A 17,718-nucleotide genomic window follows, 5' to 3' on the forward strand; every position below is an offset into this window, starting at 1 on the left:
TTTGGAATATTTGAATCCATTAAACTGATAAGAAGTGACTTCCTTGAAAGAAATTGCTCTAATGTTTTCTTGCCAGCCTGAGAGGTTCTCTTTAATCATTTGTTGGCTGCTGTCCTTTTGTTATTAATAATAATAGTCATAACAGCTAACAAGTACGGAACACCTACTCTGTGTGGGACTCTGGGCCGAGCACCTCATGCGCATTATTAATTTGATTTTCTCCATAAATAAGCTAGTGTTACCCCTTATGTGTGCCATTATGATGCCCATTTAATAGATGAGAAGAAAAACGTGTATGGTGAAACCAGGTTCTAACTTGGATCTCTTTGACTCCAAATTAGCTCAGTTTTAGCAGATCTAGAGAGGTATACCCATCTCTGAAAATATAGGCTTCTTCTCTAGCTAGAGCATTTTAAGAATGATTTTGAACTTACTTAAAATTTTAAATTGACTAATTGCCAACCACCATGCACTAGAGATACAGGATGGATGAACTATTCACTGCTCCTGCTCTCAGAGCCCTTACCATTAGGTGGAAGGAGATAGACAAGCAAATTGCATAGAATGTTACAGATGGAATTGAAAAGGCTTCTTTCCATAAGAAACAGCAGACATTCCTTTTAAGGGTGGACAGAACTGATAGAAAGTCAATATACACACAGATGAGTTAGTATACACACTTCCAACTGAAACCCCTTCTATCCCCCATCCCACCACCCAGTTGTTAAAATGACTTCAGATTTTCATTGCTGAATTTGATGTTTCAGATTTTGACTTTGGGGGAAAAAGAATCACTTGATGAAAGCTAAGCACAAATTTTCTGCAAAGATTTTGGTTGCATGAATAGATTTAGCTAATACTCCGTTATGGTTTTTGTTTTTACTGGAAATGATTTTTGAGTGAGAGCAAGTGGTGAGGTTTCATCCCAGAAGATAACACTTTCTAAAAGCAGCTGAAACTAAGTTAAAATTAGTCATCATGCAAGTCTGACAGTGTGTTCCTTCTGGTAAATTCTGTAATTTTTAACACAGTTGCCGTATTAATTGTATTCTTATAATTGGTTATGTATCAAAGTCTGAAAGACCATGAAACTGATGTTACTATTGAGCATGTTAAATCTTGTACCACTTGCAAGGAGTGTCTGACTCTTACTTGGTAGTTGTAATCTCCCTGAGCAATATTAAAAAGATTGTTGATGATCAGCAAAGATCTTGACTTGGAAATCTTTGACAGAAATGGTTTTCCAGCAAATTCCAAAGCTTGTGATAAGAAATGCCATAGCTTTGCATTAAAAACTGACTTAATCTTTTGTGTGTTTTTTTTTTTATAATTTGTCAAGTTCCCAGCTATTTATATTTTATTTTATTATATTGAACTTGAGTCTCACTCTGTTGCCCATGCTGTGCAGTGCATAATCTCAGCTCACTGCAACCTCCGCCTCCCAGGTTCAAGCGATTCTTATGCCTCAGCCTCCCGAGTAGCTGGGATTATAGACATGTGCCACCATGCCCAGCTAATTTTTACATTTTTAGTAGAGACGGGGTTTTACTATGTTGGCCAGGCTGGTCTCAAACTCCTGACCTCGGGGGATCCGCCTGCCTCAGCCTCCCAAAGTGCTTAGATTACAGGGATGAGCCACTGCACCTGGCTTATACAGTTTAAATACACACCAGATACATGGTTGGCCTATTTGCTTAAGGTGTCTGGTATAGGGTCTAAAAACTCCTTTGACCAAATAATTTTATTTGTATATTCCTTTTGTTTTTCAGTGCTTTATTTTGCATGTAAGGTTATTTTATCCCAGTAGGCATTAGTTGTATTTATATCTTGTGTTACTGGCCGGATCCACGCCTGTTCTGCCCACGTGTAGTAAATCAATCACTGCGATACAGCTTTTGCAAAAGAGAAAAGATTTATTCACAAGGGTGCCAAGTGAAAAGATGGAAGAACAGCCCTCAACTCTACCTCCCTGAAGATAAGTCTTAGGGATATTTATGGGGTAAGGAAGTGAGGTGATCTAAGGCACAAGGAAGGGTGATTGGCAGTGGGGAAAAATGAAGTAACAGGTTCATTCTTCACAAGCATAGCTGGGGTTCATGGCATTTCCTAGGACATACATGCAGAAAATGGCAGTGTTAGCATGATCTGACAGTGCAGTTTTTGGCTGTCTGACATCAAAAGGCTATCGCTTGGGCCCTTCGCTTAGGCCTGGTGGAAGGGTCAGTGGTGACAACCGGTTCGAACTGGACACAGCTGGCTAAAGTTCTTGAAAAATAACTGAAGTAACCATAACCATGGTGACCTATGAATGTTATCTATAAAGTAGCTAGTGAAGGTCAAGTTTGAGTGTTCAGCAGCAAGGCCTTCAGCTACTGCAGCCTTCAGCTTCATGGAAAAAGAGAAAACAAAAATAACAAAAAGTAAGAAAGCAAAAGCACGCAGATGCGGGGCAGGCAGACCTGATGAGATGAACTGCTCTGTTTCGTTAATCCATGTGATTATCAACTGGTTAATTTCAGTTAATCAAAACTGTTGCACTTCCCTCCTGAGAGCAGAGATGTATAGTTTTTGTACCCAGCTGTCGGAAACACAGATGTCATTATTTCTTCTCTCCCCATTTTAGAAGAAATTTTTGGTTTCTGTGGCTTTTCATTCAGTTTAAGGCAGAGGGGAAATATGTGAACCAATAATCCATGTAATTTTATTTTAAATTCTTGCAGCTGGAAAGATGATAGAGAAGGTTTCATGGCGGAACAGAACACATCTTCCATTAAAATCGTGAACAAATAGTTCACCATGATGTCAGAAAGCCAGTTCTGGAAATAAAAGAAACAAGAACTCCACATTTGAAACCTCACTCAACAAAGCATGCTTAGTGCTCCTCCTTCAGAATCTAAACTCAGACAATTGATTGTGTCAGGGCTTCACCAGTTCCCTGAACTCGAAACCTAACATAGAAAGTAAATTGGGTCTAAAGAACGTTACTCCATTAAGTGAGGAGCGCCCCCAGACCCCTCATTCCTAATCCCTGTTTGCCGTATGCAGGGAAATGATTTGTTTCTTTCTCCTCAGGAGGGGATTTGTTATTTTTATATTTATTAAATGTGAAAAACAGATTGTCTCCATGTTTGAGAACTTGGCCTTCATAGCAACTTGATTCATTAGCTATAATCACTTAAATGTTTTAATCCTCTGAAATAAATTGCTGGCATGTTTTCATCCTTAAAGAACAACATGTAGAAATAATATTTGAATAGCAGCCAGTTGGGGACTATCATATAACATGCGTACGTATTTCCCAACAACCTAAAGCCTTCTTTTCAAAACTCAGCGTCTAGGCATTTCTGGTGAAATATGATCAGATGAAATACTGGTGTTTTTTTTCTCTCCCCTTCCACAGTGCATTTCATGAATGGCTAGGTAAATACATTACAAATATATACTATGTGATTGAATGGCTCATCCAAAATGCAAGTATGTCCTAAAAGTAAGCACCAGACTCTGGGGTTTGGTACTGTCTGCTTACTCACTATTTTGGAGCCTCTTGAGACTCCGTGGGCCAAACCACCCCGAAGTATATAACCCGCTGCTCTGTTTAGTTGGTTTGGATTTAGCATGCTTTGAACTCAGCAGAGTAGGATAACATGAGAAACAGACTTAAGAGATTCCTTATTTTGGCGGGGTGGGGGGGATTATTTTGGCTTTAAGTCTTGCTAAGAAGGATAAAATTATTCCATTTGCAAAAAAAAAAAAAAAAAAATTTCGTTCGCATTTTATGTTTTTACCAGCCAGACTATACTCAGTAGTAATCCAAATGGTAAAGTGGTAGAAAACAGCTTTCCTTTTGTTTATATTTTCTTGGCATAAAAAAAGTCCTTGCTTTAATGCCTATCAGCAAAGTTTCTTTAAGCCATTATTACAGCTATCAGCACACACATGTGTGTTTGTATGTGTGTGTGAGAGAGAGGAAGGAAGTGTGTGTGTTCTTGAAATTATTTGTTGTTATAAATGACAGAAATAAATCCAAAAAATGTTTTCATTGTTTTAGGTGAGAGTAAGGATTTTGTAAAATTTGTAAAGTTGCAAAGATGCCTCGTCAGAAATGTATAAACTCTTTCTCTCTCTCTGTCTTTATTTAATTGCAAAATGTTCAAAGTTTTTTCCAAAAGTACAGAGGCCTGGAAATTACCTCACCAGTGTTAGGAGGAGTCTGGGTATATTTCTCGAAGGAAGCAAGCCTTTTTGTCTAGTTCTGCGCCATTTTCAGACAAGAGTTAATTGGCAAATTAATTTTTCTGATCCCCTCAGGCACCACCAAGTCTGAAGATCGTGCTGCTTTGCTGAAGAAATTCAATGAACCTGGATCCCAGTATTTCATTTTCTTGCTGAGCACAAGAGCTGGAGGCCTGGGCTTAAATCTTCAGGCAGCTGATACGGTGGTCATCTTTGACAGCGACTGGAATCCTCATCAGGTCTGCATGTCCGACTCAGGTGCCCAGGCCTCCCTCTGGAGAGGAACTAAAAGATGATCAGTTTCATTATTCACATTTATGGGACAGAGCAGATAACTAAACGAGTGGGCTGTTGCTTTCTTGGAGCCAATTCTTATGGCTGTTTTCTTAAATGCCTTAGAGCATAGATATGATGTCCCACATATGCCTTTGAAGAATTGAAGTTTGGGGTAGAAAAACTCAGTTTCCGTTTAGTTTTAATCCCATCTCTTGGGGTTGCCGTTGAACAAGGTATGTTTAATGGAGGATAAATAAAAAAATGTTGGAAAATGATAGCAGTAAGAACAACAGCAACCCATCATTTATGGGACCCTTAATCTGCACCAGCCTGTTGGGCATTTTTTCATTCAGTTTTCACAACAAACCTGTGAGACAGTTAATGTGATTTGCATCTTTGCCGTCAAGGAAACTTGAGTCCTAGGCAGGGTTAGTGACTTCCCCAAGGCCAAACAGCATTACCATAGTTAACCTTTTATTGTGTGTTTTGGTGGCTCACACCTATAATCCCAGCACTTTGGGAGGCCGAGCTGGGTGGATCACAAGGTCAAGAGATCAAGACCATCCTGGTCAACATGGTGAAACCCCGTCTCTACTAAAAATACAAAAATTAGCTGGGCATGGTGGTGCATGCCTGTAGTCCCAGCTATTTGGGAGGCTGAGGCAGGAGAATTGCTTGAACCCAGGAGACGGAGGTTGCAGTGAGCCGAGATCACACCATTGCACTCCAGCCTGGGTAACGAGCGAAACTCCATCTCAAAAAAAAAAAAAAAAAAAGCCATCATCAAAACGTATTCTAATGAGCATTTGTTGTTGTAAAGCTCTTTTAGCCAGGTAAGTTAGGGCTATCCTTTTAAAGTACTACTTTGATTTAAAAAAAAAAAAATGGAGTGGGTCTCTTATGGCACTGGTTTTCGAAATTACTCTGGGAGATGAGGCACCTGTCTGTAGGATATTGGGTAGGATGATATTTGTCAAGATTTGATTCATGCTGGAACAAATGTTGAATTCAAAATAGTGAAAAGGAAGACCAGGTGTGGTGGCTCATGCCTGTAATCCCAGCACTTTGGGAGGTTGAGGCAGGAGGATCACTTGAGCCTGTAGGTGAATTAATTAAAGCAACTATTAAAATTTTCTGATCTTGAAAAGGATTGGGAGCCATCAGCACAGAATATATTAGTTCTAAGTCTTCAGAAAATATGGTTACACATTTTTATAAATATATAAAAGTGTTGCATTCCAAGGCTTGGGTAGAATTCATGTTGATGTGAGACATCTGCACTTTTCCTTTGTACCATTTTGGATTCAGTATTTGTTCCACAAACATTTATTGAGTGTCTGTTATGCAGCAGTTACTGAGCTAGGCTGAGTAAGGGGAGAAGACATGATGTGACTCCTCTCCTCCTGGTGTGCTCAATGTGGTTAGATGTTTAGATTATCCTGCTGGTACCTAAGTATTGAAGACTGTCTATAGGTGGAGAATTTACTGTATTCTCTCTTCGGAGATAAGCATTTCAACTGAGTCTCAGATACTTACCTTCACTGGAACAGTGTAAATTCTAAAAGCCACCGTTCCAGAAAATGCTATGTAACATGGAAAAGAACTCTGGAACATCTGTATGATGTTCCACCCCACCCCGCCTCCCCTTTTTCCTTTCTCTCTCTGTTAAAAACTTTGAATTCTGGAATCAAAGTAAATTGCAGTAACACGAAATAGCTCTCTCTTAACTGCATGTGAACCAAAACTTCGGCAGCAAAACACAGGATCCCAGATTTTTCTCTGGTTGAATTTACCACAGGTTGAATTTATTCACACTGGGCCTCTGAAAGTATTTCTAGCTGCCGTAGATGGATTCGCTTCCACCTGATATGAATAAACTGAGCTGACCAGATTTTTCATCTGTTGCTTAATATGAGCATTAGTTTGGTCAAAGTTTTCTTTTTCAGACATCAGTGATTTTAGAGTGATAAAGATGCATCTGACTTTTCATTTGAAAGGTACAGAACTCTATTAAATATTGTTAGGCACTTTGCATATCGCACCTCAAGTAATCCTCAAAATATCTTATACATAAGGAAACCAGTAAATGCTAGCTTGCTCATGAGCACCCCACCAGATCATTCAAACCATGACTGTCTAGGTTTCAGTTTGAATACTGGGTTTGAGCTCTTTCTACCTTGCAAAGAGATTGCATGGCCCCCAAATGAACATTGTGGAGCTCTTTTTACCAGGTTGATTTCAGCATGCATTGAAGAAAACTTTCTGTAAGCATGCATTATCATGTTGAATCAAAATGAAGGCACATTGGTAAAAACACGGGCTTTATTTGACATAGGTTGACAAATAGAGACCTTAATGCTGCTAATTCGGGGCCCTACCTAGAAGCAAAGATAGAACTCACGATCGTGGAATTAACAAAAAATCCCTCTGGCTTGCCAAGACTCTCATTTCCAAACTGTTGATTAGAAACATGGGTTGGTACTTATGTTTTTTTTACCCATGGAGCTGCAGCTGTGTTGCTATTGCAGAAGGGTCAACCACATTTAGCTTGCAGGCCCTCTTCTCAGACCACGCTCTGGCTTCAAGTATTATCAGACCTAAGTCAGTGTGATGAACTTTCAGACCAGCTAATTGAGACTTCAGAAATACTGAGTAATCCATCCAATAATTACAGCACTTACTTCTTTGTCACAATATTTCCCCCCACATTTTGGCTTAGAGACTCAAGCTCACATTTCATTAAACTTCTCCATCCTAGAACTTTTGTGACCTTCCAATTAGATGGGTGACCTGAAACACACAAACACACATTAGTGTCACCACCACCAAACAAAACTAATTGCAGCAAATTCCCAAGGATTCTTTAATGTCTTACCTTGCTTGTATGTTGTCCATGTATCCTGCTTCCTCACCTATTCTATTCATATTCTGCTGCCCCCTGCAATTAGTATTTTTGTGGTTTTGTTAGCATCGTCTGGGACAAGAGTCAGCAATCTGCTCATGGGCTCATTCTGACCTGCCACTTGTCTTTGCAGCCCCTGCAGGTGAAGAATGGTTTTTGCTTTTTAAAGTATACATTAGAAAATGGTGACAAAAAGAATATCAGCCTTTTGGTGAGAACAGTTGCTCAAATTTTGCTTCTGGGCCAGGCAGCCTAGAATGTTTTTTTTTTTTGTTTGTTTGTTTTTTTTTTTTTGAGACGGAGTTTCGCTCTTGTTACCCAGGCTGGAGTGCAATGGCGCGATCTTGGCTCACCGCAACCTCCACCTCCCGGGTTCAGACAATTCTCCTGCCCCAGCCTCCTGTGTCGCTGGGATTATAGGCACGCACCACCATGCCCAGCTAATGTTTTGTATTTGTAGTAGAGACGGGGTTTCACCATGTTGACCAGGATGGTCTCGATCTCTTGACCTCGTGATCCACCCGCCTCGGCCTCCCAAAGTGCTGGGATTACAGGCTTGAGCCACCGTGCCCGGCCTAGAATGTTTACTAATGCTGTTGAGCCCCTTTTAGAGACTGTTTGCTGGCCTCTGTTTCAGGAGATAGTGCAAAGCTTGATGACACAGCGCTTGTCATCTTGACTGCTGTTAGCAGTTCTGGTGAAGATATGTTGAGAGGGACAGTTGAACTGAAAGCTTAAAAAAGAAGTTTAGGGTAGAGTTTTGTGTCAGCTTTGGATTTGAATGATCCACCTCACATTCTAAAATAATCTAACATGGATGGGTTCCAGCTGTTTTCATGGCTCAACACTATGATATTTATACTAACTTATTCAAATATCTGCCAAGGAAAAGCTTTTGCCTAATTGACTACTTAATTTTAAAGGTCTGTGCAGCAAAACAAATCTCCAGGGCAGCCTTTTGCCTGCTGCCTTCTTGTGCTACAACAGGTGACCAAGAAACTTGTCTGGTCAAGAAGATGGGTTTACAGCTGTTGAACTCTGTGCAAAATATGGTGCCAGGGATGTGGGATACAGGAAACAGACCTTTGCCCTAAAAATCTATACAGTCTATTGGGGGACCTGTGTAAACAACTAATTCACATTGGCCCAGATACCACCACCTGGACCACAATGAATAAAAGCCACATGCCAAAAAGTTTTTATTATGTAGCTGTAATATTAGGTGACTCTTGCTTCATGGGCTTATGAAGGTTTTTATTTAAAGATTTCATTAAAGCTTTTTTTCTTATTAATATATGAGTAACATTTAAAGCAGAAAAAAGCAAAATGTAAGCAAAGCGAATAAAATGAAATAACACCTATAATCTTATCACTTGGAGATTTATGTTGTTGGCATGTTGGTGTTTATCCTCCCACCTTTTTTTTGACATAGATAAATTTGCACATATAAGATCAGAATGCACATGCTTCTTTTTGACTTGTTTTCACTTATTATAGCTTTGTGTCATTAAATCTCCTACAATATAATTTTTTTTTTAATGGAGTCTCACTCTGTCACCCAGGCTAGAGTGCAGTGGCACAATCTTGGCTCACTGCAACCTCCGCCTCCTGGGTTCAAGCAGTTCTCTGCCTCAGCCTCCGAAGCAGCTGGGATTACAGGCACCTGCCACCAAACCCAGCTAGTTTTTGTATTTTCAGTAGAGATGGAGTTTAACTATCATGGCCAGGCTGGTCTTGAACTCCTGACCTCGTGATCTGCCTGCCTTGGCCTCCCAAAGTGCTGTGATTATAGGTGTGAGCCACCACGCCCGGCCTCGATATAATTTTTATGATACTTTGTTGGTACATACATAGAGTAGAATACTATATTTAACCAATTCGTTGTTGAATGTTTAATTCTTTTTTTTTTTAAAGCCATTATAGATACTAAATTATTCTGAGAGGGTACATCCTTCTTTCTAAATCTTTGTGGATATCTATGATTATTTCTTTAATATGTATTTTCAGAAGTGACATATCTGAGTCAGAGACATAAACAATTTTAACACTTCTGATAGGTAGTGACAAATTTCTGTCCCCAAAAGTTCACCAGTTGACTACCCAAGTAGCAGTCCTTTTCATTTCCCAAATTGAAGACTGAGTCTTTGATAGGGTTAGGTTCTAGGAAATTGACTACCTGAGCAATCACTCTGCGTGTGTGTGTGTGTGTGTGTGTGTGTGTGTGTGTGTGTGTAGTAAGATGTATGTGTGTATAACGCATGAATGTACAACCATTCAGTGATGTTTGAAAAATAATCTTCAACACATCACACCAAAGAAAAGTTGCATTTCTTGCAACTTAAGGTTAGTTGTAGGTAATATGTAAGTCATAATTCTGACATTGGACGTTGGTGTCTTGTTTTATGTTTTAGATAGGGGCTAATCCTGATGAGGAACCTAGAGACAGACGAAAACTATATGATACGTGGATTTCAGAACCTGAGATGTATTTCAGTTGATTGGGTTAATTTAAACCCAGGTTTCTTCAACTAAGAATGACCTTTAATTTTTCCAAAGGTAGCTTATGTGTTTTTAAATGTAAGCAAAAGGCCAGGCACCGTGGCTCAAGCCTGTAATCCCTGCCCTTTGGGAGGCTGAGGTGGGTGGATTACTTGAGGTCGGGAGTTCAAGACCGGTGTGACCAACAGGGAGAAATCCCGTTTCTACTAAAAATGCAAAATTAGCTGGGTGTGGTGGCGCCTGCCTGTAATCCCAGCCAGTCAAGAGGCTGAGGCAGGAGAATCACTTGAACCCAGGAGGTGGAGGTTGGTGAGCTGAGATCGTGCCATTGCACTCCAGCGTGGGCAATGAGAGCAAAACTTCATCTCAAAAAAATAAAAAATAAAATGAAATGTAAGCAAAATCTTACCTAAGTAAAGGTGAAATACATAACCCTTCCATATTTCCCTGGGATGGGGTCTGGTTTGGGATGCCTAAGCCAGGCATCTCAGTTCTCACAGCATATTGTCCCCTCAAACAGGATCTGCAGGCCCAAGACCGAGCTCACCGCATCGGGCAACAGAACGAGGTCCGGGTGCTGAGGCTCTGTACCGTGAACAGCGTGGAGGAAAAGATCCTGGCGGCCGCAAAGTACAAGCTGAACGTGGATCAGAAAGTGATCCAGGCAGGCATGTTTGACCAAAAGTCTTCAAGCCACGAGCGGAGGGCATTCCTGCAGGCCATCTTGGAGCATGAAGAGGAAAATGAGGTATTACAGATAGCCCTAAGTTATGAAATCAAACAGTGGCCTTTTGTCTCTGAAGAACTAAGAATAACCCCTTTGTTTAAAGAACTTCTTGGGCTGGTGTTAATGAAATTGAATAAATTAACTGCTGTTTTAGATCCCAACCACAGAAAGCCTCTGAAAGTTATCCAAAATGAATGTCTTAAGAGCTGCTGCTGGAAGAACCTCGAGGCTTGCCTTTGGGTGCTCCCTCCTTTTTCCCAGGGTGGTAAAACCAGCTCCTTTATTGTACCATCAGTGCTGTCTTCTGTAGGGCAGATGCAGATTTGCAGAGAGGTTACTTGAGGTACAAAATCAGCTGGATGAGACAAGACAAAGCTGGAAGGGGCCCTCTTTTTCTCATCCTCCAGAGCCGTCTGTCTCTTTTGCCTTTTGATCAGGGATCACAGAGCTTCAACACGTTTGTAGGACAAGGCTTCACAGCCATCTTCCACACAGTTAGCTATACTTGCACTTGGAAAGCATGACCTTAACCTTTATTTCAAATTTTTATTTAAGAGCCGTCTGAAGGCCGGGAAAAATACTGTTTAAATAGTCTTTATTTGTCAGGGTTGTATGAAGAATGCATTGGTTAGGTTTTTATTAGGGGAATGTTGGGTTGCCATTTGTATTATTTTTAGATTGCCGGTGTTAGTAATTTTATAATAAATATTCATTCCAAAATGGATTTGAAATAGATTTTTAAACATATGTATGTAGTCTAGCAAACTACAGAGTATCAGCAGCAGTCCTTATCATAAAACTGGCTGGGAATGAATTAAAAATTGAAGAGTAAGTTTACCTTACATATTCCTGTGGAATTCTGTTTTCTTTGCATATATTAGATATAATTTGATTTTTGCCTTAAATAGGATATGTGTTTTTGCAGTCTGCTATAAATTATGAACCTGATTCTTTTAAAAGTCTTATGAACAGGGCCAGGCACCGTGGCTCACACCTGTAATCCCAGCACTTTGGGAGGCTGAGGCGGGCAGATCACCTGAGGTTGGGAATTCAAAACCAGCCTGACCAACATGGAGAAACCCAGTCTCTTTAAAAAAAAAAAAAAATACAAAATTAGCGAGCATGGTGGCACATGCCCGTAATCCCAGCTACTCAGGAGACTCAGAAAGGAGAATCGCTTGAACCCGGGAGGTGGAGGTTGCAGTGTCTTGAGATCGTGCCATTGCACTCCAGCCTGGGCAACAAGAGCGAAACTCCATCTCAAAAAAAAAAAAAAAAAAAGTCTTGAAGGCTTATAAACAGATGAAAAAAAAGAGTCTTACAACTCCTCAACTTACAATGGTGTTACATCCCGACAAACCCATTGTAAGTTGAAAATACCAGGATGTGGCCCCATCTTAAGTCTAGTAGAGTATGGAATGTGTTTTACTTTTGCACCATCAGAAAGTCAAAAAATCTTAAGTCCAACCATTCTTAAGCCAGAGACCGTCTGCATTTTTTTTTTCTGAAAGGAATCCTGAAATCAACCCATTTGCAAACTGAAGAGCACTTTTGTATTATGCCTCGTATTTGTCAGTCTTACGTTTTTGATGAGCTATCCATTGGGTTTCATGAAAATGATGAAAAATACATATGCACATGCACTCACTATCCTCACACATTTGAAAAATTTTTATCTCAAATAATCTATAATTTCTGATTCTTGAAATGGAATATTTGATACAGATATGGAGTCAGATTGTCCGGTGATTTCTGTTGTTGTGTTGTTGTTGTTTATACACTTGGACATTTCCAAGAAAACAATATGATGAGGGATCTATACTGTGACAAAGCAGATGTGAGCAGAGCTGACACTCAGCCAGTCACCTCCACTACATTTTTGCTTGCTTGTTTTGTGGAGGCCTTGTGAAAATAGTACCTGATCTGGTTCAGAATCAAGGAAGCCTGGAGTTTTCCAGCCTTCCTAAGCAGCAGGGAGATGTGGATCTCTCCCATGCCTAAGGGCTGCCAGGTGAGGCCTGGAGTGCAATCCCCTCCCAGTGGTCCTGCCAGGACCCCTCCAGTGGTCCTGCCAGCAAGGCTAGCTGTGAGCAGCCTTGCTGAGGCTTCCTGGCCCTTCTTGGCTGCCAGTGTGTCAGACAAATGTTACCATTTTCAGGGTGGTCTGTGTCCTGATATAAAGATGTTTGAAAACACTGAGAGATCGCAGTCAAGGGTTCTGGTCCAGAAAAAATCAAGACAGCATAGGCTGTCATCACCATGGTTGACGCAACCATGAAGTGCTGGGGCACAGAGAACCCAGGAAGATGCATTGTACACTTCCAGCCATTTGGTTTTCCATGAAGGTCAGATCACCCTGGGCAGGCTTCTTGCCAGTTTACAAGAGAATCTTTATATCTTGAGCACGTGGTCATCTAAGCCCCTCATTGTACAGGTGATGAGAGGGTAATGTGTGGTTCTAGGAAGAAAGCAGGCAAAGTGGGACATCTGTTCACCAGAGGAGGCATTACCAGATACTTCGTACTGTGAAGTCTAAACCCACTCCCAGCTAGTCTGCGTCTTTGTCAGATGAAATGTAATATTTAGACAAATTGACTTTAATCAATCTGGAGGTGAACTAGAATAGAAGGTTTTTCAGAAATAATTATTATCTTGAATTATAGATTTCTTACTTTATTGGATTGCATTCATTTCTAACGCTTACTAAGTTCCTGCAGTGTGAAAGACGTTATCTTGGGAGCCAACATGGTCATCTCGTTTGAGCCGCTAGTGCACTCATACTCTTTCTCTAAAGCAAGTTGCCTCATTTTGAACATAGTTTGTGAAACTGGATGTTTAAAGTTCTGCGTTTTCCCCTTTCTTCCCTCAGCTGATACACTGAAATTCCCCATTTGATTTTTAACAAGCCCACTCAGCATATGATAAAAATAATTTGGGAAGATAGGCCCTGTAGTTTATGCCCAACTTTTAGAATCATTTTTGAGAAGTGTGGAAGTCATCTTTAACATTGCTGAAAATCCAGAGAACTGCTGGTTTCTGAGGAATTAACAGATAGATAATATACTTTTGTTTGATGCAATATAAAATGAAAATTTTAGCTCATCTGTAATGCTTTCTTTGCTTCATTTAAATTATTTTCATTAAGTATAATTTTGAGGTTTTGAGGTTTTTTTTTTTTTTTTTTTTTTTTGCTATTGAAACCTTTTCAGTAGTCCCATCCATAGCTCTAACCATTAACAATAATAATGCCCACGGAAATATATTAATTAAGCACACCTCAAAGGTTATTTGGCACATATATGTGATTTTTATTGTCTTAGTGCCTAGTAATTATGTTTCATATACTTAGGTTTTTTGTAAGGATTTGAAACTAAGCGTTTATATTTGGCATAAGGTAAATGGAATTAAAAGAATTAATGTTAGGTACTTTTTCATATGGATTTCCTTATTAAAATCTTACATCCCCCTGTGAAGTAGATGTTATGTCCATATGATCGATGAGGTCATTGAGGTGGGGAGTCATGAAGTAACTTGTTTTAAAAGTAACAGAATCAAGATACACACCCAGGAGAACTCTTATTTCTCATAGTACACCATGTTTCCTCCCTGAACAGATTTTGCTCTGGGAAGATGGCTTTAATAGCTTGTAAAATAATAATGGCAAGTACTAAATCCAGCAACCCCTTCCTTTTTCTTTCTGGCTTGAGACCCGGGACCCCTCTGGTCTGGAGGACAGATCACTTACTTGTTTGTACCTTGAGTCAGCTGTCCAGCCTCTCTCCTAAAACCTGTTAAATCACTCTGTTTTTAACCCCAGGAAGAAGATGAAGTGCCAGACGATGAGACTCTGAACCAAATGATTGCTCGCCGAGAAGAAGAATTTGACCTTTTTATGGTAATGTTACAGAAAACCGTGAAAACAAATGCCTTATTCCTCTGCCCCTTTCTCTGTTAAGCAGAATGCCTGGAGCCTTCGTGCCTGGCAGGACTTCATTCGTGAAGCCTATGCCTTTCTTTCAGCTCAGAGGCTGCAAACTGGCTGGAGTTAGCCCGCAGACATTATTTTGTTTGGCCCAAGCAGTGTTTTTGTAAAATTTCCCATTCATTGCCAACATAAAAAGAACCCCGATTTCTGGCTTCTCTTGAAAAATGAGATGGGGCAGTACCAGGCCCACATCTTTGTGTGGAAGCAGTTGGCCAGGGCCGCGTAGCAGCTGCACTCTATGGACAGGCCATGTGGTCTACAACTTACCACAGACCCCCTCCTACTCCCAGTTTCTTTCTAATCCAAGGCCAGTGTCATTCAGGAATCCTATCTGGCTCCAATGGGCATTGGAACTTACAACAGTGCCTAGCTGTGTCCTTACAGGATTAAAGCAAACATGCTCCTTAGGGAGACAGGTGGACAAGAACAGCTAAAACAACACAGGTGTGCCTCTTCTAATTGTTGAAGAGAGCCTGCTTAAACAAACGGCAACCTTCAAGGTGTGCATAAAGGTCTAGCCTTCATTTAAGGATCAAAACCAGTTGGATTTCCCTCCAGGTACCTTCAATCATTTTCATCTTCATCAAAGACTGATGACAGAGGGAATAAATGTAAACCATAACTTTGATGGTTGAATCCTACAGAGCCCTAAAGTTAGAGGTCCCGAATTTGAACGCCATCGGGTCTTACAGGAGTAATCTGTATGTGTGAAGCAAGTGGGCAGAGGTAGGTGTACTAGAGATGCTTTGTCTATGGGGAGACAGAGCTGCAAGGTAGAAATGTAAGACCTGTGTCGCCAGAAATGACAAATTTTCAAGGGGAGTTGGAAGTCTAGGTTTCTATATGTGATCTCTAGATTTTAAAATGTTGCAACTAAATTCAACTTTTTAAATTATTATATGACACTGCATGCCAAACAAAACGCAACTGTGGGCTGCATATGATCCACAGGGTTTGCAATCTCCACCTTTTTAACCTAGACGGTCTTTGAGAATGGAACCCCAGCTGTTTGGAGAGGCTTATGTTATTTTTTATTTTTATTTTATTTTTTGTGTGTGTGACTTTTTTTCTGGGGAACATTGATTGTATGTAATGTTCCACAATGAAAGATATGTAATTCTTTCTCAGGAAAATTCAGGTAGCTGTGGGAATAACTCCTAAGCTGGAATGTGCACTCCCTTTCTCCTTAGGTGCCTGAAATGAACCACTCTTCTCAAGTAAAGCTATTTCAGAGAGGAATGACAGTAAGAAAGACTTAATGGCACGGTCAGTGTAGGGCATTCATAAAATCTAAATTTCTTAACTCACACTCTTTGGCCACCGTAATCAAAGATTACAATATTTTCTATTTAGGGAGGTTAAGGATACATATCAGAAATAGACATCCTCTCTCTCTGTATGAACTAATTAAAATGCAGATTACTGGGAAACAGCTAAGCAGGAGGCCCTCAGCTGATCACTGTTAGGCAATAATTCGCACTGCTAAAGCCTCAGACGCTCTCAAGACACTGGAGAGGTCAAGCTGCTTGTCAGATTAGCTTAGGCCCAGAAATGGAGAATTCCGTCAGCAGCCCTGAAGTAAGGGGGTAGGTATACTTTCCTGCCTTACTTTGGGGCTATTTGTAGAAATGGAAAACCTCAGAAAAAATCTGAATGACTCCTCAAGGCACAGCCTTCTTTTAACGTGGGACTATTTACCACTCAAAGAACGGACTTGTAACGCAGGTAAGGCTTGGTTAGCGAACACTTTTTGTAGGCACTTTGATTTTGTGAATTTTTTGCTTGTTTCTTGAAGGCTGGCTTCTATTTTAAGGATTAGACAGATTTTGGTTTAGTTTCTTCTAATCTGCTGGCTGCCTTTGGCCAATTCACTATTCATTAGCACCTCCACCTGGGGGCAGAAAATAAAATTTGAATCTCCGCCAGCTACCGATTAAAAAGTTTAGTGACAAACAAAAATGGAATGTGAGCTAGAATAAATCTTTGGATTTTAAATATTTAAACTCTTTATCCATTATTAGAAAAGAATTAGTTCTCTGAAATTAATGCAAACTTACTTGATTTTATATTATAGACACTGGTTTACATATGATAAGCAGATAGTTTCTTTAAAATAAAAACCTTTTTAAAAAGCATGTCTTGCTGTCTCCTTCTAAAAATGTAACTTCGGAAAAAGTTATCTTTCATACCGATTCCATAGGAATTTTACTTAAAAAGATCTTTGGCAGCTTAAGATAAGTATCTGAAACATTTTGCTAACATACAAACATTAAGCTTTTAGAAGCTGTGTTCTCTACAAAGACAAAAAGCACTTTTAAAACTAACTGTACTTGTAAGCATCAGGTTTATAATCAGATCTCAAGACAAATGTATTCACCTAGTAACTAAATAATACGTTTTACTTTTGCCTTAATATTAAGATTTTATATTGGTATTTTGTGGGTAGAAATCTCTAGGGAAGGATGCAGTGATTAAGACTTTAAGCTTATCTTATTTAATTGAATCTACCTTTCCTAAAAGAAAAAAGAAACAAGTGCATAATTTACTTTTATATCAGAAAAGATTTATTATCTTAATTGTGGACAAATATATAAGCAATAATAATGCCCATAGAAATATATTGATTAAACATACCTCAAAGGCTATTTTTTGGTATAGATAATAGTAGCAGTAAAAGCAAAGATTGAAATGACAATTTTCCATCATCTCAGTATAGGACATTAACAAAAAATGTTTTTTTCTTATTAGCTTTCTAATAATTATTAGGAGGTTGCCTCATGAAGCCCCTCTTTAGATCCTGCTGTAAATAAGGCATCCTAATGGCTGGGCGTGGTGGCTCAAGCCTGTAATCCCAGCACTTTGGGAGGCTGAGGCAGGTGGATCACGAGGTCAGGACTTCGAGACAAGCCTGGTCAATGTGATAGAACCCCGTCTCTACTAAAAATATAAAAATTAGCTGGGTGCAGTGGCGGGTGCCTGTAATTCCTACTACTTGGGAGCCTGAGGCGGCAGAATTGCTTGAACCCAGGAGGCAGAGATTGCAGTGAGCTGAGATCACGCTACTACACACCAGCGTGGGCAACAGAGCAAGATTTC

General features: G+C 39.9%; 1 protein-coding gene across 6 annotated transcripts in view; it reads left to right on the top strand.

The window, feature by feature from the left end:
* The window catches only part of SMARCA2 (SWI/SNF related, matrix associated, actin dependent regulator of chromatin, subfamily a, member 2), a 180,190-nt gene that overhangs the window by 90,408 nt on the left and 72,064 nt on the right, over positions 1 to 17,718 (top strand). For all 6 annotated transcript variants that reach the window (XM_032291007.1, XM_032291010.1, XM_032291009.1 and 3 more), the window contains 3 exons: positions 4,309 to 4,472; positions 10,431 to 10,658; positions 14,455 to 14,532. In XM_032291007.1, coding sequence (XP_032146898.1) covers positions 4,309 to 4,472; positions 10,431 to 10,658; positions 14,455 to 14,532 — 470 coding nt within the window. The remainder of the gene's footprint in view (positions 1 to 4,308; positions 4,473 to 10,430; positions 10,659 to 14,454; positions 14,533 to 17,718) is intronic.

The sequence above is a fragment of the Sapajus apella genome, unplaced genomic scaffold, assembly GCF_009761245.1.
Source record: "Sapajus apella isolate SASKATOON/1434 unplaced genomic scaffold, GSC_monkey_1.0 scaffold24, whole genome shotgun sequence".
Lineage (NCBI taxonomy): Eukaryota > Metazoa > Chordata > Mammalia > Primates > Cebidae > Sapajus > Sapajus apella.